At 39.2% G+C, this 23,573-nt stretch overlaps 1 protein-coding gene across 1 annotated transcript in view; it reads right to left on the bottom strand.

Moving 5' to 3' along the window:
* Positions 1-23,573, bottom strand: part of FAM184B (family with sequence similarity 184 member B) — a 71,530-nt gene that overhangs the window by 14,012 nt on the left and 33,945 nt on the right. The window contains exons 3-8 of the mRNA XM_042466605.1: positions 19,508-19,618; positions 17,198-17,299; positions 6,011-6,123; positions 5,724-5,853; positions 2,918-3,130; positions 333-486 (exon numbers count right to left, since the gene is read on the bottom strand). Coding sequence (XP_042322539.1) covers positions 333-486; positions 2,918-3,130; positions 5,724-5,853; positions 6,011-6,123; positions 17,198-17,299; positions 19,508-19,618 — 823 coding nt within the window. The remainder of the gene's footprint in view (positions 1-332; positions 487-2,917; positions 3,131-5,723; positions 5,854-6,010; positions 6,124-17,197; positions 17,300-19,507; positions 19,619-23,573) is intronic.

The raw sequence follows: 23,573 nt of genomic DNA, 5'->3' as shown, positions 1-23,573 counted from the left end.
ATACAATGAGACTTGATCGTCCATGGAATTTGGTATCCATGTGGGGTTCTGGAACCAAACCCCAGTGGATATCAAGGACATCAAGACTAAAAATGACAATTAAATTTTAATGAAATGATAAACACTGATTATTAAATTCTTAAAAGAATGAATTCTAAAATCACTGTTGCAAATTGCAAATCGGGATAACAAATCCATATGAATTATTTCCATTCTCTACTGAAAAACAGCTGAGAAGTTTTATGTGGAAAGAAAATGGAAATAATTAAGGGAGTTCTTGTTTTCTATTTCTGTAGTAACTGTCACCCTGTCTACGACATGCTCTACTGTACCTATCAATAAGGTCTGTTGATTCTGTATACTTTCAACTTCAGTCTGTAACTTTTCTCTTGCTTTCTCTTCCAAGGCTTGCACTTCCAGATGGTGTGACTGTTGCTGAAGCTTGAACCTGTCATTACATTCCTTTTTCCAGTACTCCTCTGCTTCCTGCAACCAAGGAAAAGTATACCAAAATGTGTGTTAAGTTTCATATCCTGATGAGTCAAAGCTTCAATTGGTGTTTTTCCCTTTTTACTAAATGCGGTGGTTCATAAAATCCTACAAGACTCTAGTAATACATCATCTTCTTCATGCTGCACCGAACACTTCAGCCTTTCTTGTTTCTGCAACTGGGCTGGTCCCTCTGTGTCCACCCTGTCTCCTAGTTTTCCTTCTCCAGACTCCTCCCTGACTTTCTCCTCCAATATCCCTTTCTTAGCCCCTCTTGCCATGGAGCCTCTGGCTGTATCCTCTTCCTATTCTCACCTTGCCCTTTCTGAACTGTCTCCTGGGCCCTTCTAACTAACTTTTTCCTTCTCTAGAATTTCAATAGCTTAAATGGCAGCCTGAGACAATCTTGTCTTTGTGGCATCAGGCCTGAGACTTCCCCAGCCCTCACCAGCTTCCACAAATGTCTTGGTAAATTACAATCTAGACAGTTATTATAAATAATGCAACAGATATATGAAGAAGAAAAGCAAATGAGAACGAGCAAATGGTGTTCTCAAACAACCACAAAACAAGTACATACTTCTTATTATGACATTTGAAGATATTATTTGTGTTTATTAAGTGTGTGTGTGTGTGAGAGAGAGAGAGAGAGAGAGAGAGAAATGAAATAATGTTAAAAAGGAGTTGTGACTATTGTCAATAAAGGCACAAATTTCATCCTCCCTTGTATCCTGTTATCGGATATATATTTACACCTATTATCTACTATTATGTATTATTTTATATGTATATTGTTGTCATTTTGTAGAATGTATGCCATAGGCATGTTTCTTTTTGTCTATTTTACTGATTGTATGTACAGCTCTGTGTAGGTCTACAGCACTATATAAATAAAGTATAATAATAATAATAATAATAATAATAATAATAATAATAATAACAACAACAACAATAATAATTTAGGCCATTTAATTTAGTTCTTAATTTAAACCAAATTTCTGTTGTCTGCAGAAGTTTTCACTGATATTATTACTACTATTATTATTATTTCCCAGTTTGGGACTCAAGGCTGCTTACAAAAGTTAAAACAAATACAGTTTGAAATTGTCACCCTGCAAAAGTTAAAAAAAAAAGTAACTAAGCAATCAATAGAATTAAAACTAGTTAAAAACATAAACATTACAAAGAAAACAACAAACAGACAATGAAGTACATCATTCAACACCCTTCCTCCTTGAACAGTCAATCTTCAAACATGCCAAAATACTACTACTGCTACTATTAAAGTTAAAGGTAAAGGTAGTCCCTTGACATGAATGTCTAGTTCTAGAGGGCAGTGCTCGTCTCTGTTACTAAGCTGAAGAGCCAATGTTGTCTGAAGGTGACTCCGGTGGTCTTGTGGCCAGCATGACTGCACCAAATGTTGTTACATTCCCACCAAAGTGGTACCTATTTATCTACTTGCATTTGTATGCTTTTGAACTGCTAAGTTGGCAGACTAGTGACAAGAGCTCATTCCATCATGTGGCACTCAGGCCTCGAACTGCCAATCTTCCGATCTTCTGATAGTCAGAATTGGCATCTTAACCACTAAGCCACTGCATCCCTACTACTACTACTACTATCTTAACCTGCCTGCCGAAAGACAGCAAGGAGGGTGCCAGTCTAACCTCTCTGGGAAGAGATTTTCAGAGCCTGGGAACAGACCCAGAAAAGGTCCTCCCCTATGTCCCCATCAGATGTACCTGTGAGGGTGGTAGGACAGAGAGAAAGATCTCCCAAGAAGATCTCAAAGCAGGGACAGGCACATATGGGAGAATACAATCCTTCAGATAACATGGATCTGAACTATATAGGATAGATTTTTACTAACAGTCATTTCAGCATTACTTTTGTTGGCCTAATACCTTTGGTTCTCAGATTTATGCAAGTTACCACAATTTGTTTTACATCAATCTACCCACTGTGGATTTCTGCCCTTTGATGAATGTTACCACCATCCTTTCTGGATTTTAAATAATGCCATTGATTGATGTTAATGAATTGATGGGAAGGGAGATTTGCTGTGGCTACAGTTCTGAAACCCCTCTCAGTCTTTTAATCATGTTTAAGAGATCTGACCTGTTATGTCTGGAATTACCCCCCCCCCCTTCTTCTTTTTTTGCACTGTTTAATTGGAGGAAATTGGTCGGAAGGAAATTGGGAAACATCAATAAATCTTCCAAATCTTTCACAGCTTAGTCTTTTTACATATATTAAATGCTTTTATGTCCTTCCTTATTCAAGATAACGATTCTTTTGTATATGACATAGCTTCATTCAGCTTCTGGGCACAGCACTTATGTATGATTTTGTAGCTCAAATGGTTAAGTCTCGGATTAAAAACAAAGACAGAAAAAGATGTCAGGGCTGTCAGTACAAATCTAACCTTGAACTCTTGATTTTTGCTTTTCTCCAGGAGATTTATGGCTCTCTGGTGAGATGCCTCCAGCTGTGCTTTAGTATCTTGGCTATGCTTAATGGTGTCCTGAAGATCTTGCAAAAGCTTTTCTTTCTCTCTACTGGACTGTAGTTCCTGTTGTTTGAGGGCTTCTCTGAAAGCATTTGCTTGCTGTTCTAAAGTTTTCTTCAGCTCTGTGACCTTCAAATATTAGAAAGCAGTGGGACACAGTCATTAATTACTGCAACCATCCAGTTAAAAATAATTACAAATGCTTTTGAAGATGAGACATGATGCTGTATTATTGTGATCTTTGAAAATGTACTGCTTTGGCAAACTGGGACTCACTTAATTTTACCCTTTTTAAAAATTTACTGAGGTCAGAAACCCTGGCTTGACTTGAAAAAAAAAGTCTACTTCAAATGCACAAATGTCAATAGGATTCCAATGAATAAAATATACACTTAAGTTATAATGGCTGTTACTGTGTGCTCTCAAGTCAACTCTGACTTATGGTGACCCTCTTATATATTTCTTTTGGTGAGATCTATTCAGAGGAGGTTTGCCTATGTCTTCCTCTTAGAATGAATGAGTGTGACTTGCTCAAGGGTCATGCTCAAGGGTTTCCATGGCTTACTGGGGATTTAAATTCTGGTCTCCTGAAGTCCTAGTCCAACTCTTAAAGCAGTAGAGCACACTGGCTTTCACATCATAATTATTTTGTGCTCAGTGTCTTCAATGTTGTGGTTAAGGAAAACAGAGATTAGTATAAAGCAGTGGTTCCCAACCTTTCTAATGCCGCAATCCTTTATACAGTTCCTCATGTTGTGCCGACCCCCCAACCATACAATTATTTTCATTGCTACATGCAAATATATGTTTTCCGATGGTCTTAGGTGACCCCTGTGAAAGGGTTGATCAACCCCCAAAGGGGTCCTGACCCACAGGTTGGGAACCACTGGTATAAAGCAAGGTTGGGATTTAGACTGATTTTATCCAGTGCCTTGTAGCTCTGAGTGGAATCATGAGTTTATAAACCACAATTTGTAAAACCTCATGAGTCTAGATGTGGGAGGTCTTGTAGTGGGACACAGAGGAGGGAGCTGCTGGTTTACACTCTGCTGAACTTCTGCATTATAACTGTGGATGGCCAGAAGGTAGTTTCACAACTATCAGTTCAGAAGGGATCGGGGAAACAAGGGACCAAGAGGAGCATATCTGGCCTGACAGGGTCTGGACTGGGTCTTCAATCTGACTAAAGTGTGCCCTCAAACTGTCCATCCCCACTGCCGTACGTCTCTAGGCCATGTATAAGTTATGTAGCAGGTGTCCAGTTCTACTTAGAAATGTGACATCTTCTGCCACTGCAGATGTTTCCAGGAAGGCTCCTCATTTCCTGGTAGGAAGAATATCTATTATTTAATTTAATTTTAATTCTGATGTTAAATATTTATATACAGGCTAGAGGTCGATCACACAACATTATTAAAAGAAACCTAGCAAGTATTTTATTGCTGTTAGCTGCCCCGATTGACCTCAAGGGGCGGGATATAAATAAATAAATAAATTATTATTATTATTATTATTATTATTATTATTATTATTATTATTATGTGCCTCCTCCTTGGCTCAAGCAAGTTACAGTATATGTGTTAGCAGGTAGCATTTTCTTAGCCAAAAGTGGTGTGTAAGTTAGTTACAAGTGGGAGGATCAGTATCTTCAATCAGCCTTTCTTTCTAGAGAAGACATTAGCCTATGGAGCTGTCCATGACAAGCTTGGTGCAAGGAAGCAGTAAAGAACCTTGGAGAGACCTCTTGAATATGGAACAGCCTGCCATTTTACAGTATAAAGCTGGGCTGTTGTTAAAATGGGTTTAATTCAATTTAATCTTGTAGCCAAACTGAGAACAGTGAAAAACTGCTGTTTGACAGTAATCTAAGAATCCAGAATCGAAGAATATAGTGTTGATCATTGAGTTTGCAGTATTGCAAAGATGTCCCATGTGAACATGTATTGGTATACACTCTGAGTCAAAAGACACATGCCACACACTTTATTTTCATGAAGCAAACAGATGTGTAACTCACAAGATCTATTTTTGTGATGTTCTGGTATCCAGGGATGTATGTTTGTTTTTGTTAATTGCCATCAAGTCAACTCTGATTTATGGCGACCCATAAGATGGGATCGATATATCTAAACATTTTAAAAATTAATCAAACGGCTGATCATTACTATCCTTCCAAAAGCCATCCCGACTTGATTTACATCCATAATCTATCCTTAAGAATGCTTGTGGGTTCAGTTTTCCATAATAAGGGAACCTAGTGCTGAATTCTGAGAGCTCTAACAAGGCTTGTGTTCAAAGTCCCTCCAGTAAAAAAAAGCTGAACATGATAGCAATCTTTACCCACAGAGCTAAGTACAAATGAAAGATTACTCCATCACAGCTGAGCTAAGATATGAATATGAGTTTCTCTTTCGCTCTCCTGAAGCTGGGTTTCTTAGGTTTTATGAGACCTTGGCCACAATGCCTGGGGATGATGAGTGCTGTAGTCCTATGGGGGACAAGGAAACTCATTTGAGGAAGGTGTGCACACATACACAGGGCATGTGCACAACGATATGATGGTGCAGGGTGCAGAAACTTGGCTCCAACAGCTGAAGAATTTGGCTTTCATTTCTGTGTACAAATTTGTTGTTTACAGTGCTGAGTTTTATATATGGAAGTGGCTTGCTATTTAAAGGAATGCATTTCTTACAAAATATCAATACAGAATTTGCCACTGTACTTGAGCTTGCAATTCTGTCTTTTGGTAGTACCATTCCTCTTGCAAAGCTTGTATTTCTTTGCTTTTCTCTTTCTGGAAACTTGCAAGAGTCTGCCTGTCTTCTCGTTTTGGTGTCCCTCCAGAGTCCAACCTAGAAAAAAACCAGCATTCATCTTGTTAAGAAAAGAATGGTGACGTATTTCAATATAATACTTTCTAGACATTTCAAGCACAGGGCCACTTCCTTATGAAGGTTATTGTCCTTGGCCAAAGCCGAGACTAGTGAAGCCCCCTCTCCATCCCAATACCTTGGCTTCTCTTCATTTCTGGAACTGGTTGGAACTGGAGGGTGCTCTCTGCCTTTTCCTCTTTCTTTCTGATGTTTAGAAATGTCTTTTTGTTGTACCAATGCATCATGCAACTAAAAAATAAATAAATACAAAGATAAATCTTTGTTAAGGAGAGGTTACAGTTTATACGAAGTCTCTTCTACCCTATACACAATAAAAATTCAGAATTAATAGGTCATTCCCTTCAGGCTCCCTTTTCTTCTGCCCCCTCTTTCCAACTCACTATTTTTGGTGAGTCATTAGGGCCAGAGATCCCAGTGGTTGGAAATAATGAGCTATCAGTAACCTAGTTACTTGCAATAAATTCATTTTTTTCTGGATAATTAGGACTTAACAACACAGCATACCAAAACCAACATAACAAGCAGGAATGATGTAACAGGATTTGTATGTGTGTAACAAGTAATGTTTTCTAATTAATGAAAGGTTATTAAAGGGCATTTTGGAGGTATATGGAATGGAATTCTTCAAGCTCTGTAGTGTTCTCTCATCAATCTCAATACTTTTTTTTAAATAATGAATAAAGCTATAAGCAGTGCAATAAGTCCCTTGGCAACACTGCCATTTGTAACAACAATGACAATAATAATGGTGATAAATTTTGCTGCTGTTGTTGTTGTTGTGTGCTTTCCTAAAGTGAACCTATCACAGCGTTTTCTTGGCAAGATTTGTTCAGAGGGTGTTTGCCATTGCCTTCGACTGAAGCTGAGAGAATTGTTTTACCCAGGTCACCCAGTGAGTTTTCCATGGTCCCACTGGCCTTCCAGAGTCCTAGTCCAGCACTCAAAGCAAGGGACCACTCACTCTGGTGATGAATTATTTTTCTATAGAGGCAAAATTAACTTTCCAAACTCTGAGAAGTCCTTATTTCCCATTTTCCCCCATTAGTAAATTGAACAGCTTTTTGATTCATTCCTTGTCAAACCACTTTGCATCCCAATGCTGAAAAGGTTTCTGATAAATATCTGCCACTAGGATAATTTCAATGGGGTTGGTATGAATTTTGCACAGAGAAGACCATGATAAGCTCCAGTACCTTTGTGTTTCTTATTCAGACTTGGTCTTCCCTGAACCTGTTTGATCTTCAGGACAGCCATCTGACTCATTTTCCTTCTTAGTCTCACATAAAGAGGCATAGTCAAACACAGTTTTCTTAATTTAGACAGGCCCATAGTCAGAGACTCAGAAATGGCAGATCTGAAGGATACAGTGAATGCAAATGGGGACAGAATCATAAATCATACATGCAAAACTAAACACAGAAGTAATCTAATATGGATGTGTTAAATAGCAGTGAGCCAAAGCTATCTATCTAAGATTCAATCACATGGTTGAAAATAGCTTTTGTGTTCATTTGTTTTGAGAGGCATATTTTTATTATTGTGCCCATGCTTATAAAGATATAATGGTGACGACCCAAGAGTAATTTTACACCCTGAAATCTGCTTGTTTGTTTGTTATATGTCTTTCAGTTTACTTTGACTTATGGTAGCACTCTCATAGGGTGGTAGTTAAGAGACCGTGTTTGCATGGGAGAGGCAGAGACAGGCATGGAGAAAGGCCAGCTGGCTGCAGAATATGAAGGCAACATTCTCTTTTATGTATGTATGTGTATTTATATAGAATCATGGACTCATAGAATCCTAGAGTTGGAAGAGACCCCAAGGGCCATCCAGTCCAACCCCCTGCCATGCAGGAACCCTCCATCAAAGCATCCCTGACAGATGGCCATCCAGCCTCTGCTTAAAGACCTCCAAAGAAGGAGACTCCACCACATTCCTAGGAAGGAGTGTGTTCCACTGTTGAATAGCCCTTACATATATTTCTCCCACACCCACACTGGAATTCAAGGCAGTTTCCAAAAATAAAACTAATATAATACAGTAAAATGCATAGAATGCTATTAAAATATTGTTACCCCAGGATCCAGCCCTTAATCGCCCCATTTGACCTTTGCTATCAGATTAATATCAAAAGGAAGGTTGCTAGCAGGTAGCCACCATGAGGCTCCCCAGCACAGGAAACCAACCACAACATATTTGGAAATCTAGATGGTTCAGCATGGAAGCAGTCAGAGGCACTTAGCCAAGATTGCTTAAAATCGGAATTGACATAATCCCTTCACTAAGGGAGTGATGGTGGTGAGTTGGACTTGAAAATTGTTTGCATACTACAGTCAAAAGAAGTTTCCTTCTGGGAATGAAATTCTTTGAGGACATTCACGTTGATCATCTGGATGTTTTTGCATATCACACCCCATTCTTCTCCCATGGGAAAGTCACGTAAGCCTATCAACTCCTGAAACACTGCCCTCAAGTCCCATTTCTTGCTTTATACACATGTGCCCAGATAATAGGAAATTGGTCTAGTCTGAAGGTGGATGGATGTTCGATTTCAGATGGACAACTCAGTAATAATGATAATATTAATAATAATAATAATAATTATTATTATTATTATTATTTCTATCCCGCATTTCTGTACGGATTGAGGCGGGTTACAGCAACAAAAATACATCAGTAAAATACATAATAATACATAACCAAGGCTACATGATCCCTTTATCCCCCCCCCCGCCTTAAAACAAAAACAACAACATTATAAATTACAGATTAAAATTAGTTGAAATAGATATAATTGAAGCAACACATCTTGGGGCAAACAGGAGGCATCCATATCAGTGTAACGGGAGGTCAGTCTGGAAAGGCCTGCTGGAAGAGAACCGTCTTGCAAGCCCTTTTAAAGATGTCAAGAGTGGTGATATGTCGGATCTCTTCAAGCAGATCATTCCATAATTTAGGAGTGGCAGATGAAAAGGCCCTTTGGGTGACTGCAGCCAACCTGGTCTTCCTTGGCTGCAATAGGTTTTTCCCAGAAGATCTGAGTGTGAAGGGTGGATTGTATGGAGGAAGGCGTTCCCACAAGTAAGCTGGACCCAAGCCATGGAGGGAGTGAAGGGGATTGGGGAGGGGCTAATTTTGATTTTTTATTCTATTCTGTATTTTTATTGCTGTAACCTGCCCAGATTCCTTGTGATTGGGCGGGCTATAAATAAATAAATTATTATTATTATTATTATTATTATTATTATTATTACTACTACTATTATGAAGGGCTTTAAAGGTTATTACCAACACCTTGTACTGTGCCCGGAAACTAACAGGCAGCCAATGAAGAGATTTTAAGATTGGTGTTATGTGGTCACCTCTAGATTTTCCAGCGACCAATCTGGATGCCATATTTTGAACCAACTGAAGTTTCCAAACTAGGCACAAGAGTAGCCCCATGTAGGGCGCATTGCAGAAGTCAAGTCATGAGGTTACCAGTGCATATACCACCGTTTCTAGATCCCCTGGATTCAAGAAGGGTAGCCAGCCACTCCATGTGCTGCAGGCAGTTACTGAGCCATCCTTCTTCCAATAACCCCGCAATTGGAACTAGGCTTCCGATAGGTACAGCATTACCTCTTAGTCATCCTGGAACTCATTACTACCTACTCCCTTTGCATCGTTTGTTCTTCTCTGTTTATAAGACAGTGTGTCTGTGTGTGTAAAATAAAGTGAGTACCAAAACAGATGGCCCTAAAGAGGTGACTTGGCACCACCCCTTTGATTGCTGGATCGGGGCTGTGGTAACCACACTCCACAGCCCCAATCTGGCATTTTTCTGGCCCAAAAAGCAGTGGGAAAATGCCACTCCTTTTTGGACCAGAAAAAAAGTTGCCCTTTCCGCCGCCATGGCTTTTTGGCACTCCTGTGGCATACGGCATCTAAATGCTGGGTGGCTTCACGGCAGCTTCCTGCTAGCTTGGGGGTGTTTGTTGTCTAAATGACATACCCTCAAGCAGCTGGGAAGCCACCGCAAAAGGGTTGTCTGTTTCACCCACAAATTAATCTGGAAACCTGCCTCTGGAGTTCTCTGGATTTGGAACTGTTATACAAAGGCAGAGATCCTGGCTTTATATTACTGGAGCCCCCTCGCTGCTTCCTAATTACCTAAATTAATTTCCCCATTGAGTACAATTTGTGTTATTGGTGCCCTGTTGGGACCCCTGCAATTTAGGCAACAAGGTTATTAAACTATCAGTAACATGAACGGCAATTTAAAACATCTATTAAATGAGTTTTTTTAAAAAAAAAAGTTGAAAAGCAGTATAACATGCTATTTAACAACTTTTCTTAAAAACAGACAGTTCCCAAAGGCCAGTTAGAATTTTTTTAAGTATTTGCCTACACATAGAAGGACAACACAGAAAAGTGTTAGTACACCCTGCATATCCCAAGTTATATTTGGGGTCTCCATATTTTCATACCTTGCGTCAAGCATGTTCTTAGGAGGTCATGATGACCTATGGAACCCCAGATTAACCTCATGGGAAGGACATAGAGATCTGAAGACATGTGGGAGGACCTAGGTAACACCAAGACAAAAGCTGAATAGGTGTTCTATTCCTTCCTTCCCTCTCTTGCATCAAGAGACAAAGGACATTACATTGAACTGAAGGCAGTAAGACGGCGCTTGCTGCTAAACCCCTGCTATGCTCCCAGCCAGCTTTCCTATTAATCAACACTGGGGTTGTCCTAATCCGATCGCTGTTTTTGTAGCTCCAAAGTTAAAACCATTAACCTGTCTGGAAACCCATTATTGATTCTTGAGAAGACCATGAGGTCTTTTGTTACATCTTGTTACATTGCAAAATAGCACCTAGGACACCTAAAAGCTAGGATCTCGGATATAAATATTAGTCCTGAAGCCTAACCTCTTAGCACATAGTCGGCCCCAGTCTGTGCTCCATGTGTTACGCATCTCACCCTTAGAGCCACGTCTCACTTTCCATAATTGCCTCTCCAGGACAAGTAACTATTGCCCCTTTGAACCCCAAACTTCTGTAATCCAATTCCCATACTTCCATTTCGGTTAGCTCTGAATGCTGTGTCTGAATTGCCATTGTGTGTTGGTTCATTGTTACGCTTTTGGCAGGACAGTTTGTACGTTTGATTTTTGTACAGCACCATTTAGATTAATGGTGTGATGACAACGATGACGACGATGACGAAAGTCTCTTTCCCCTCCTTGGTCTTCAATTCTGTGGCCCCCTGAGATTGCCACATCTACAATCAAAGCCTTCTTTTTTCCAACTACGGTTATGTCCAGCATATGATGTTCTAATTGTTTGGATCTTAAAGTATCATAGTATTTTTATGTCACCATTTTTTATACGTTTTTCAGACTTATGTTACCAACTTTGTGGATGGGAAATCCTTTTTTTTTTCTTCTTTTTTTTTTTGTGTGGCATAGATTCCAGTATATCATTGCAAGCCACTATAAAGTTGCTGCTGTTGTACCTTTAAATAGTTCCTGACCTGTGGGGATCCGAAAGGGAATTCCTTGGCATGTTTCTTCAAAGGAATTTGCCACTATCATCCTCTGAGGCTGAGAAAGTGTGACTTGTCCAAGGTCACCAGTGGGCTTCCATAGCTAAGTGGGGAAATGAACCCTGATCTCCAGAGTCAGTCCAAAACTCAACCCACTATGCCATGCTTTATCATATATTCAATCTCCACAGTCTTGCTGTCCAAACTGATAAGGTGGTCAACAGTTTCATTCTTTTCTTTATACAGACAACATTTACTATTTTTAGGGTTTGGGATCCTTCCCCCCAATATTTGAAAAATGAAAAATTGAGATCCATTGCCTCTGGGAAAAGAAAACAACGGTGGTTCCAGTGACAAGAAGTGCTCCGGGAGCAATTCCAAGTGGACTGACAAAACATCTGAATGAAACTGCCATATATAAGATCAAAAGAGCACAATTACAAATGGCAACATGGCTTGAAAGACATCACATTATCCAGGGACTCCTTATATTGCCTAGATTCTTAGATAGACTCTGAATCACTGAAGGTACAAAGCTCAAGTCAGTAACATCTGGTAGATTGTGAAACCAATGATGATGAGGATGACAAGTATTATTTTGTTATGATGTATATGTAGTTACAAAAATATACGTTATGTGCAAACAAATAGCCAAGAAAGGGAAGAACTCTGCCCTTTTCACTTGTAGCTCCCATTCTGATCACAATGCAAGCACAGAGGTGTTAAGATGCTGCTTTTTCCTTTCAATATTAGTCTGAGGGGCTATGGAGAGTTTTTAATCTCTGGTTACAGGTATGATGCACATTAATGTTAATGTACCCCCTGGAGGTGCTACTGCTGCTTCAAACCTCTGATAACAAAGTAAGCAGAGGTTGCATAGAATAATTTAAAAACAAAATGTTGGGTATTTTATCTTTGTATTTCTCCAGTTCAAAGAAAATGTACCCCCCGCAAGTTCCTGCAAATCAAAAATTTATGGAGAATATTGAGCATCTTGACTCCAGTTGTGCCTTATACTGAGGAAGCCATCAGAGAAGGAATCAAATGATTCAACACCCTATGAATGCTAATGGCAAAATCAGATTAACTGGGAACAGATTAACTCAGCAATTCAGACAAGGCTGGAGTGAACACAAACAACAGAGCTAAAGGCCATTTAAAAGAAAGTCAGCAGCCTGGAATATATCTATTCTTTTCACTTTTGCCTCTGGTAAACAGATTTTTCAGCCTTCAGGAAAGATATCTGCAAACCAGTTTGACTGGGGCCATGTCAATTAAAATAAATACATTTACAGCTTTGACTTTTGCAGATTTGATTATTTGCAATTTTGATGAATTTGTTATCTCTAGGAATCTCTAGATCCTCCAGCACAACTCTGTCAGAAGTTGTCCATAGAATTGTACTGGAGAACCTAGACGTTCCCAGAGAAAACATTTCTCTAAACATTTGTAGGTCCTCCAGTATGATTCTGTTAGCAACTTCTGGCAGATATTTTGGCATTGCATACTGTTGGACTGGATGACCTGGAGATTCCTAGAGAGGTGTTCCGGTAAGTTTAAAAATTAGTGTTTTTTATTTGTGTTTCTCCCATATTCATGGGGGTCCTTCACCCCTAATCCCAGCAAATGTGGAAGGACCACTGCATTCCTGGCACTGGTCTAATATAGAATATGGCCAATTTCCAGAGATACCTGGTAGCTGCTAGGATGTAGGTACATAGTGATCTGACCCAGCTAAATACTCTGCGTGTTCTTAAATAACAGTACATTCTGAAAACCATTTCACTGGTTAGTTGTGACATAACCACTAAGAGACAAGGAGTCTGCATTCTTGCTTTGTACATTTAAGACATATAAATGGTACCATTTTTTCTTTATAAAAAGAAAAGCACTAAATAGAATAAAACAAAAATATCTTCTCTTCAAATAAGCCATCATTTCATAATTATCATTGGATCTGATCACTGTTGTTGTTTACCTTCAAGTTCTTTTTCACTTAGGGTGGCCCTGTTTCTTGACAAGATTTGTTCAGGTAGCATGGGTTTCTTAAAAACAAGTCATGCCAGACTAATCTGATTTCTTTTTTGATAAAATTACCAGCTTGGTAGATGAAGGGAACGTGGTAAACATAGCATATCTTGATTTCAGTAAGGCTTTTGAAAAAGTCCCCAATGATATTCTTGCAAACAAGATAGTAAAATGTGGGCTAGACAATACAACTGTTAAGTGGATTAGTAATTGGTTGACCAACCAAACTCAAAGGGTTCTCAGCAATGGATCCTCTTCATCCTGGAGAGCAGTGACCAGTGGGGTGCCAGAGGGTTCTGTCCTGAGTCCAGTGCTATTCAACATCTTTATCATTGACTTGGATGAAAGCACAAGGGGCATGCTTATCAAATTTGCAGATGACACTAAATTAGGAGGAATAGCTAATACCCCAGAGGACAGGATGAAAATTCAAAATGATCTTAATAGATTAGAAAGCTAGGACAAAGCTAAGAAAATGAATTTCAACACAGAGAAATGTAATGTACTGCACTTAGGGCAAAAAATAAAAATAAAAAATGAAATGCATAGATATAGGATGGGGGACACCTGGCTTAACAAGACTACATGTGAAAAGGACCTAAGAATCCTAGTAGATGACAAACTGAACATGAGTCAACAGTGTGATGCGGCAGCTAAAAAGACCAATATGATTCTAGGCTGCATCAACAGAAGTATAGGGTCTAGATCAAGGGAAGTAAAAGTGCCACTCTATTCTGCTTTGGTTAGGCCTCACCTGGAATACTGTGTCCAGTTCTGGGCACCACAATTCAAAAATGATGTTGAGAAGCTGGAGCATGTCCAAAGAAGGGTGATTAAAATGGTGAAGGGTCTGGAAACCATGCCCTATGAGAACAGAGTTAGGGAGCTGGGTATGTTTAGCCTGGAGAAGAGATTATTAAGAGGTGATATGATAGTCCTGTTTAGGAATTTGAAGGGGTGTTATATTGAGGAGCAGGCTTGCTTTCTGCTGCTGCAGAGAATAGAACACAGAGCAATGGATACAAACTGCAGGGAAAGAGATTCCACCTGAACATTAGGAGAAACTTACTGACAGTGAGAGCTGTTCAACAGTTGAACACATTCTCTCAGAGTGTGGTGGAGTCTCCTTCTTTGGAGGTTTTTAAACAGAGGCTGGTTGGCCATCTATTGGAGATGCTTTGATTTTGACTTTGTGCATAGCAGGGGATGGGACTGGATGGCCCTTGTGGTCTCTTCCAACTCTATGATTCTATGATTAAGTATACTTTGTTCCTGCCCTACAGGTCTTGATCCTTCTGCCTAGCTGCTAGGACTTGTGTTCCAAAAGACTGCTGTTTTGCTCTAGGACTCAATTGGGCCAATCCAGTTCAACGAAGATCTGGTACAAATCAGTCTAACTAAGCTCAACTGATTTCAGAATTTGGGATTCTGTTGAATTAGTTGCATAGCCTTAGTCTGAATGTTTAAAAGGCTTGGTTGGCAAAAAGAATGCTGCAGTACACATGAAACCTGTCAAAGATGCTTATAATTTGGAGTGCCTTTCCAAATACATATAACATTTATAGCTTTGAGCAAGTGCTTTAGAAAGCTGTGTTTCTTTTAAAGAATATGTCTCATGAATGTCTACTCTAGTCTGCTTAAACAGGCAATAGTGCCTCTTACTCAGAAAAATGGTATGGTTCAGGAAACAATTTTGCTAAGAGGGCCATGTTACATTGAACTGCAAGTTATCACTGCTTTAGGTTTTTGTATCTTCACTGTGACGCAATGTTAAATGCAGTGGGGGGTCCTACTGTTTGGGCAAATGGGACATCATCCATCTAATCCTCAACAGGATGCTGAGCAGCAAACTAGGTGAAGTCGCCTTCACCTCTGGTGATCTTTAATGTGGGTGGCTGTACTTTCTACCCCATCAGCCCCACTGATTAAATAAGTTTTATCTCTCAAAACAGACATTCAGAACTGTTTTTATCTGGCTGCCATTTTTGCTGAAACACTCATTATTGTTCAGGTCACTGTAATATTTAGCTTTCACCCTGAGATGTATTTGCTGTGTGCCGCCTTAGGTTCCATTTTGGGTGAAAGGCAGATTACAGTTACTGCAAAATTAACAGGTAGATGTCTGAACTGTTTGGAGTCCCATTTGGGAGAAAAGCAGGATATAAACCAAATAAATAAATAGACATTAGCTATGTGGATAAAGATAGTCCCTATACAAAATAAATCACTTGGAAGTTTGCATGCTTGAATCTTTTGGTAAGTGATATCTTACTAGTGGATGTTAAGGTTATAGAGGTAACAAAAGCATGACTGACAATATGATGTAACTCAGTCCCTGAGTGTTACAGCCAGATAGTATAATTCTTAAACTGCCATATTATGATCCAGACAGCAACACTGTCACTTTAAAACTAAATGATATGCAGTAGTATGCTGCCTTCAACTGTTTCTGGTCATTTATTTTTATTGATTTTGCCTACCACTCTACTCACAACAGTAGCAAGCAGGTCTCAAAGCCTGTTGCACAGTAGGCAGGAAAAAGCAGATAAACAAACCAAAGAAATAACAGGCAGGAAAAACCACCAATATAGTGTCTCTCTCACTTGCCCAGTAAATTTTGATGAACAAAGGAATCCTAAAGAAAGCTATCTGATCAACATAATGCAATAAAATTGAAAGCCCCTATATGCAGGGATGCAATTTCAAATTTGCAATGATGCAGTTTATAAGATCTGAAAGCCCAAAAGCCATCCATGACAGCTCTGCTATCACAAAAAAAGGTAGAAGTCCTACTCTGAAACTGTGCACAGAATTAAGGTTATTCAAACACAGCAATTATTTCTACTATGTGGAATGTGTAAAAACCCAATAGGAGAGATTTAACTGCATTGTTTGAAAACTTGCATATTTAATATTCTTGTTTGTTTCATCTCATCTACCAAGGAAAGGAGTAAAATACTGAAAAACAGGAAAAGGGGAATGTCTAAGATTGCTTCCTCATTAGACCTTTTCTCTGGAGTTGCCTTTCTTGGTGCACTCAATTTTTACAGAATATTTTCTTATCTCTCGAGTATACAGAAGACTGTATGAAAACATTGCAGTCTACACTTTCCTACGCTGCTCCTCTAAGTTTTTTCAGAATAGACTTTTCCTGGCAATTTTTATTGTAATAAAATGCAACTGCAACTGCAGTACCAGTATGAGAAGGCAAAGTACTATTAAGGCTTTTCAGAACTACTGTGCTTTTCCAAGAACACCTGTTGTTTGCACAATCAACCTGCTTTATTACTTTTCATTAATCATGACTGGATAAGTAGGGAGAAAAAACCTATTAGTTGCTCTTCTAACAGTTTCACTGGATTGGCACAATGGCCAGTTTGTTTGACCATTAAGACAGGATTCCAGTGGAATCTTGGCTTACTTTGAATAAATAGGTTTCCCAGTGCAAAAAGGAGCACCTTTCTACCACTTCTTTTTGTGCCGGGAAAATACCAGATCAGGCGCGTGGCATCCGGTTGCCGCAGCCCTGATCTGGTGCTCAAAGGGGCAGTGTCATGAAGTCCATCCACTCCTATCTGGACAGCAGAAACAATATCAAACTATTGCCTGGAACAAATTTGGCATCACTAAAAATCTTTTGTATAGAAACAGTTTAAGTTACATTCCAAGTCAGAAGCATTTCTCCTGTTCATTTAATGATAGATAAATGTTCATTTAATGATGGATAATTTGCACTCCTTACCTCCTGTTGCCGCTCACGGGATTTTCGGGCATGAGATTTAAGGAATTCTGCACACTTAGGGATGTCACGGTTTTGTCTGATGAAAGTCTCTAATCTTAAAGCCTAAATTGGCAGGAGAAAATACGCACAGATGAAACGTGCTTGTTTGGCATAATTCTAAACATCCTTTGTTGCCTTATTGATGTCAACAAACCTATCACTGGTCTAAGTCAGGAATGGGCAACTGTGGGAGGCTGAGGGTTGCATTAGTGTCCCCAGGAGACCTTGGGGGGGGTACTTCCTTCCCACCACACCCCTACAAAATATTGAAATGTGCCCAGATGCTCACTAGGGTTTATTAAACAACACCTTCTTAATTTCTTGTTTTCTTGTTCTCCTCCATTTCTTGTTTTTGAAAAAGTCCTTTCTTGGGCCTAAAATGGTCCAGGGAGGGAAAATGCAGCAAAAATGCTCCCATAGTTCCCTAGAAGTAATTTTGGGGCAAAAACAATTTTGATTTTTTTTTTAACCTCAGGGGACACCTGTGAGCCCTTCTTTGTCCATGCCTGGTCTAAATCCAGTGCTCACTATAGTGCTGGGAATCTGAGACTCACTCCCTTCAATCCTGAAGCCCTCTCTGGTAGTGTAAACGTTCTTCTGATGGGCTGTCTAGCTTTCAAGAGAAAGTTCTTGAGAGGAAATTTTTAGCAACTGTAACATGGAGGAGAACTATATATCCCATACACTGGATACCATTCTTCCAAAAGACCAGTGCTAAATACAGTCAACTGTGAGCAAGACTGTCCTTCAACAGAATACAGTGGGGCCTTGGTATTCGCTAGGGTTTAGTCCCAGGACTCCCTATGGATACCAAAATCCAAGTCCCAATAAATGCAATTGATAGTAAAAATGTACCCCTTATATGAAATGGCAAAATCAAGATTTGCTTATATAATATTTTCAAATCATGAATGCTTGAATCCGTGGATAAAGAATTTGTGGATATGGAGGGCTGACTTTACTTCAAATAGAGAAATGTGTATACCACAGGTCCTCAGCCAATGTCCTAAGAAATTTAAATGCATACACGTTAATTCTCCTCTCTACACACCCTGGTTCCTCAATTAATAAACCCATCTATGCATCTTCCTCTCTCTACGACTGTTCTTCTCATCTCCCCCCAGACACATTTGCTATCTGTGCTGAGATTAACTGCCATAAGAACAAACTGATGTAAAATTTAGCTCAGTCCATGAATTTAAATTATGCACTGAATTCACTTAAGATGGTTGGAGAATTAATGACAAATGAAATGCATTTTACAGGAATCTTCTGCAACCTTCATGGGAGATAAATTGTATCTCTGATCATTTTAACAGCATGAAATAAAACCATCTACCTATAAAGTTTTAAAACACAATGCAAAGACGACACCTTGGAGGCAGCAAATTTCTTCTTCGTGGAACCAGTATTTTAGAAGATACATTTTATTTGCCTGGTTTATCCTGATGATTTGCCCAATCTACATACTCTTGATGATATTTTGCTAGTATTGCACTGGAACGCTGGAAAATACTTAATACTCATGAACTCTGCGTTCCTAACCATCAACCTTTGTCCATCCCCCATCCATCCATGCACCAGTATTCCCTTACTACAGAGCATGGGTGAAGCCAAGATACTAGTTGATTGCTGAACAACAACTTCAATGTTTATTTGGACATCTACTGAAAATTCTACTCCAAAGTACAGTTACTAAATCCAATGCATTTAGGATGGCATCTTCAGGCTACCTAGTGACTTTTTGCCAAGGCAAGACATAAAATGATGGCTGTATCTTCACTGCAAAATTAATGCAGTTTGACACCGCGTTAACTGCCATGGCTCAATGGTATGAAATTCTGGGATTTGTAGTTTGAGATATATAAAATAATTACTATAAAAATGCAATGACAATACCTTTAAAAAGCAACAATTTGCTCAATCTTAATGACATTCAGAATCAGCTGCCTGATACTTGGCTCACTCTGCTTATGGCAATTCCTTTCTGAAAATGCCTTCTTCACAGCTCCATCACATTAACAAATACAGGTTTAAGAACAACCACTTCTCCAAATTACATCCTTATACAAGCAGCCACTATATTCTGCCACCCATGGAGCTTGTTTAAGAGACTTGTGTGTGAAACAATCATTGTATTATTCCGCATATAGTCCTGTGACATATCCTTGAAACGTTGCAGTTGAAGCCTCCGCATATCAAGAATCTTTCAGGCAGGAAGAAAGATTAAAATCCTTTCTGTTCACAAGGACAGATTTATGTTTCACATACCTCCAGAGAGCAGTCTTGAAGCTTTCCATTTACTGCTTCTTTCTCCTTCTGCAGCTGTCTTATCTCATTCTCATATTTCTTTTTTAATTCCTCTAACTGAATTTGAACCTCCTAAAATTGACAAATTAAGCAGTTGTCAGGTAACATGACAGAGCAAAATCATGCCCTGGAGGCAAAAGGATATTTTCTTTAATACAGCTAATACACATATACACTGAACTGCATGGGATATATTAAGCCTGGAATGCATTTCTCAAACCTGGCATAAGAAGAAAAGTTACCAATAGGAAGTAAATTCAACTGCCTCAGGTATGTATGGTGAAAGGTACATCCCGCCCATCACCAGAAAAGTATTAGGAGTGCTGCATTCCTGTGAAGGAATTTTTCAATAAAGAATTGTAGTCTTTTTTTTAAAAAAAAAGAGTAAATACCTGTTCTCATGTTTTACCGTATTTCTTAGTTGTTATTTTTAGGAACATGCAATCCCACATAGGAAGGGATATACTTCTGAAGAGACGTTCACATAAGATTGCTTTGTTAAATAGCTGGGGAGGTTTGGGCTTCTCAAGCTGATGTGGGGGGAAACAATTTCCCCCTCCCGCACCAGTACAATATTTATGCCATATAATCATAATAATATCTGAGGAAGTAGACTGAAGTCTATGAAAGCTCATGCTGCCAACTTCTTTCTTTCAGTTAGTCTCAAAGGTGCTACAAAATCTCTCTACGAACAACAATGTTTATTTATAATGCCCTTTTCACCAAAGAGTGGACAATTACATATATATAATCAAGAATGAAATAATAAAACACAACACTATAATATACTAAAAACAAAATCCTCATCACCCCACCATTCGCTACTCATCTGGGCAGTCTTAGGCATACTCAGCTGCTTAATCCAGTGAATCAAAGAAGAAAGCGGGTAAGATCGTTCTCAAGCCAGAGGTGCAAAGTGTGTTCCATAAATGTGGAGCCAGATCCTGAAAGGCTCACAGCCTTGACAGAGTTGTATGTATTGGTGGAACTACCAATAATCCTTTGGCTGTAGAACTTAAGTTCCAAGATGGTACATAGCAGGCTAGCTGAGATGCCAGGTACTGGGGGAGGTTAAAGTGCAGGGTCTTAAATACCAGAACCAAAAATTTGTAATGAGCCTTAGCCTGAACTGGTGGTCAATGGAGGCATCTATTGGTGGAGGGAGATATATATGAGTATTTAGGGAGATTTAAAACTATCCAAACAGCACTGTTCTGGATCAAAACCAAAGTAAGAGAGCAGAAAGGTAAATCTGCCAGTAGACTTGGTATTAACTTGTCTGTCTTTCTTTCCTACAAACATTCCAGGGACCAGAAGAAAATGAGTCATGGACCAGCACCAGTTCATGCACTACCACATTGAGTAGCATTGGTATAGTCAAGGTATCATAAACAACAAATATGCTTGTGCTTGGATACTTTCTCTTATACCAGTCCCCCCTCCTGCATTTAACTCATTTATATCTTCATAAACAGGATTGGTTGGTCATAATTTGAAGAAGCAGCCTATACTTTGAAAAGGCCAAACTGCTGTATTCATTTTATAATGTGTGCATTTTATAAAGCTGTTGTGTGCATTTTATAATCTTTAATTTATAGAAAAAGAAATTTATATCTCAGGCTTAGCTAGACATGTAGCTCTCCGACCTGAAATTCCATTTTCCTAACCTCTGGTCTGCGAAGCCTCTTTGTAGTTGCTCAGGTTGTACTTGGCTTTCACTCAGTAACATTTTCAACTATTGTTGTTTCATAAACATTTAAGCACTGAGTGTGACATTAAAAATAGGCACATATATTGCTAATACAGACTTTTCCAACCCGGTGCTCCTCAAATGTGCAAGCCTTGAATCCCCATCATCCTAGGCAGCACATCCTGGCCCTTGTGGTCTTTTCCAATTCTATGATTCTATGATCCTGAAAATCTGACAGAAAACTGGGGGAATGTAGCGCTTTGATCAGATTTTGGAAAAACGGGATACAAATAAACTATATATATATATAGTATGTGTATAATTGCCAGTGCTAGTAGGCAAAACCCAACTTATTTCAACTTTTGAATCCTGAGCTAAATGCATATTTCTCACAGAGTCCAGTGGGAATCTGCAGAACTTGTACACTCATCTGTAGTGGAAAGAGCTGAATGCTCACCTTATCTGAATTGCCTTAGGACATCTGTATTTAGAGCTTACTAGCACACTTGCTCTTCTATTTCAACTGATTTGCTGACTGAATACAATTCAGCCTGATAGAGAGAGGGGGGGGGGGAGTGCCAATTACAAGGGCTTCTTCCACAGTGGTGGCCTATAAATTTTAAAGCAGGAAGATTTAAGATGATTCAGAGCAATGAAGCAAGAATCTAAATACTGCACAGAGGCAATAAAAAGGGCAAGTATAACACCCACAAAGTGAATATCTGACAATGGGAAAATTTAGATTCAATCTGACTAATGAAACCTGCACTCTGCAGCAAGTGACATTTCAAAATGTAAAACAGGTGTATGTAAATGTGTGCATTTGTGTTTTCATGCAAAGCTCTGCGAGAAAAAGAAGGCTCTTTTTATTTCTGGACAAAACAGGACTATTCTCAGATGTACAATACTAGAAGACTCTTTCTGTGTCATTAGGCTACAGTACTAAAGCTTTTATTATGGGACAATCTTGCTTATTGTTGCGAGTGAATGGGAATTATCCAGAAGTTGTTGCTAAATTAATGTGGTCCAAGTGGGGCATTTTGCTATTGCATACCTCAAGTGATTTCTCTTGCAAGATTGAGAGCTATCTAGCCACAGAGGATCCCATCCTGTGTTTCTTGGTCTGCAAGCTGAGTCCCCCCCCCCCCCCCGACATATGGCCAGGACGGGAAATCATGCAGAAAGACAGAAGTCAGACTTCTCTGTGGGTAGATGCTTTGGACTCATAGCGAGCCCTGAAATATTTATTGCTCCTGTGGCATGCTAGCAGTTCCCTTGTAGTATGCTCTTGGGGAATTACAGAATTACTATTGCCCAGTATTGAATTGCAATTTAAGAAGAGCTAGAAGCACTCGAGTCCCACAGCTAATTAAATGAGCTACTACATCAGTGCATTTAATATTTAAGGGTGGAAAGACCAGGAAATGCTTTATTATAAAGGCTTATTGTGCCTGTTTGTTGGACATGTTTTCTTTGCTTCATCTCATGAAATAATGGACAGTTAAAAGAATACTGCCTTATGGGCATGATTCAAATGGAACCTAATCTATCCCTTAATCTAAAGGGGAAGGTTCTGTTCCTTTAACCATGTTTACTTGGTCTTACTAACATTTCAGAGGGGGGCCATTGTAAGCTGGTCATTCCTCAGTTGCATAGCCCTGTTCTTTTGTCTGTATAGCCCCACCAGAGCTATCCTGAGCTCTTATGAGGCTGAGGTGTAATGGGAATTCAGTCAATAATAAGAATAATTTTTGCCACATCCAGATCTCCATATGAAACCTAAGACCGAAAATCCTAAATTTAAAAGATGCTATGTGTATAACAGAAAGGAGAATATTAAATGTACAGGTTTGAAGTTCATAGCCGCTCTGAGAGCCTTTAGGGCTGGAGGGCAGGGTATAAATACAGTAAATAGCTATGTTTCAAGCCAGCTAACTCAAAACAAGTGATAAGAAAGAATAACATCTCTTAGGAAGAAAAGGGGGGGAAAGTGACATATATTATTGACAGAAGTGAAATCTAAGGTGGAACCTCAGAACACTAGGAAATGAATGGCTTTTTAAAATGGTAGATAGAAAACCCATGTGTGGGTAGCAGGACTGTTTGCCTATCACAATCCCATTTCCAGAAGAAGTGAATACCTGCTTGTATTAGACAAGGGAAAAAAATAAACAACTATCAGCCATAACTTATAAGAACACAGAAAAGGCAGTCGATCATGGCTGTTCTGCCTGATGTGAACAGACTGAAGACATAAATGCTGCTGGCTGAGGCCAATCTCCAGGATGGATGAAAATATTTTGTTTACCATGTTCTGTTTGAGATGCTGGTATATTC

Source organism: Sceloporus undulatus, chromosome 5 (assembly GCF_019175285.1).
Source record: "Sceloporus undulatus isolate JIND9_A2432 ecotype Alabama chromosome 5, SceUnd_v1.1, whole genome shotgun sequence".
NCBI classification, from domain to species: domain Eukaryota; kingdom Metazoa; phylum Chordata; class Lepidosauria; order Squamata; family Phrynosomatidae; genus Sceloporus; species Sceloporus undulatus.
This window is presented reverse-complemented; position numbering and strand designations above follow the sequence as displayed.